The sequence below is a fragment of the Triticum dicoccoides genome, chromosome 5B, assembly GCF_002162155.2.
Source record: "Triticum dicoccoides isolate Atlit2015 ecotype Zavitan chromosome 5B, WEW_v2.0, whole genome shotgun sequence".
NCBI lineage: Eukaryota > Viridiplantae > Streptophyta > Magnoliopsida > Poales > Poaceae > Triticum > Triticum dicoccoides.
Window position 1 is genome coordinate 561,177,672 of NC_041389.1, and position 1,466 is coordinate 561,179,137.

The following is a 1,466-nucleotide window of genomic DNA, read 5'->3' on the forward strand; positions in this document are numbered from 1 at the left end:
TCACCTGCACGTTGCACCCCGTAACCACCAGCTCGGTGCTGGTCGGCGGCAGGAAGTACTGCCAGCGGTTGTCTCCGAAGCCCATAGACCTCACGGTACTGTGGCCGGTGTTGTTGATAGTGGCGTTGATGAAGACAGGGCGGCTGAGCCCACGAATCGTCCTGTTTTTCACCGAGATCTCCTTTACCTCGAAGTCTCCATGGTCGCCCAGGAGGAGCCGTGTGCCTGCTCCTCCTGAGCTCATATCGGTAGTGTTGCCGTGGACGCAGTTGAGCTTGAAGCCTGGCGCCGCGGAGCACCTGTCCTGGCCGAAGCCGAACGGGTACGGCACGCTCACGTCGCCGCACCTCGTTTCGCAGCCGCGTTTCCCTATTGGGGCCGGTGATGCTGCTCCGCCGGCTACTACCACGAGTGCAGCTGTTGCCATCACCGCCACCATCGGGAATGATAACGACATTGAGTATGATGGCTACTGCCTAGTGCCTACTGCTAATGTTCAGCGCACACTGCTGGCTCTAGCTTTTCTGCTTGAGTGGCTATACTACACTCTCTCGTCCAGTTTATAAGGGCAACTCTAACGCGGATAAATAAACCTCCCGGAAGTGTCAAGACAGAAACCTCCCGCAAATGTCTAGACCGAATTGTTCGGACCTTTTTAGTCATCCAAGGACAGTAACCAAAACAGTCCGGAGGTCCGAAACCCTGCAAATCACCAAACCAAGGGAAGGTCTTGGGGAGAGTCCGGACATCCATCACGTCGGATTCTAATAACACGGACCCACTCAAAACTGAGCCGGAGCCCGCGCATTCTTACAATCCACCCCGTCCTCCTGCATGAGAGCCCACCCCTCCCGACGTGTAACCCCCCCCCTCCCTCGTCCATTCCGCCGCCCGCTGCCCAGGCCTTGCCGGAGACATATGCAAGGCAAGTGTTTGGCCAAATGCCATAGACAACTTTTTTTGGCGTTCTCGTTGTTTACTTTAAAGCAAACACGATGGATTTGGACAAAGAGTTCTTCTACACTGAGTTTCGTCTTCGTCGGATAAAGTTGATTATGAAACAGCGATGATGAGGGCGATTTTCGAAGACACAGAGCGTGGGGGCGGAGCCTGTTCTCAAGTTCAAGGGTTCAACAAAGGGACACTGGGTGTTGAATTGGCAGATTGAGCACTATCACTTGGTGGAAGGGTAACCGTGATTAATTCTTGCTTAACTAGTATGTAGTGTATTTTTTTGCAAAGCATTAGTGCTAAAAGGAAATAGCATATGGTGAAGCGGCCTGAAATGGACCAAAACTTGCTTTAGGACTAGATGTGTTGCCTACTCCTGAACATTTTGAGGATGGCGTTGCTGATGATTCTGATGCTGGAGGAGGTGCTAGCTAGAGTCAGCGGTGATGTAGGAGCCAATGGTGTTTCAGTGAAGGCCTACGATGTACTCACTCCGTCCCAAAATGTAAGACGTT

At 52.6% G+C, this 1,466-nt stretch overlaps 1 protein-coding gene across 1 annotated transcript in view; it reads right to left on the reverse strand.

The window, feature by feature from the left end:
• The window catches only part of LOC119310089 (putative wall-associated receptor kinase-like 16), a 4,413-nt gene extending 3,974 nt beyond the window's left edge, over positions 1-439 (reverse strand). Inside the window, exon 1 of the mRNA XM_037585936.1 lies at positions 5-439. Coding sequence (XP_037441833.1) covers positions 5-439 — 435 coding nt within the window. The remainder of the gene's footprint in view (positions 1-4) is intronic.
• Positions 440-1,466: the final 1,027 nt, after the last annotated feature.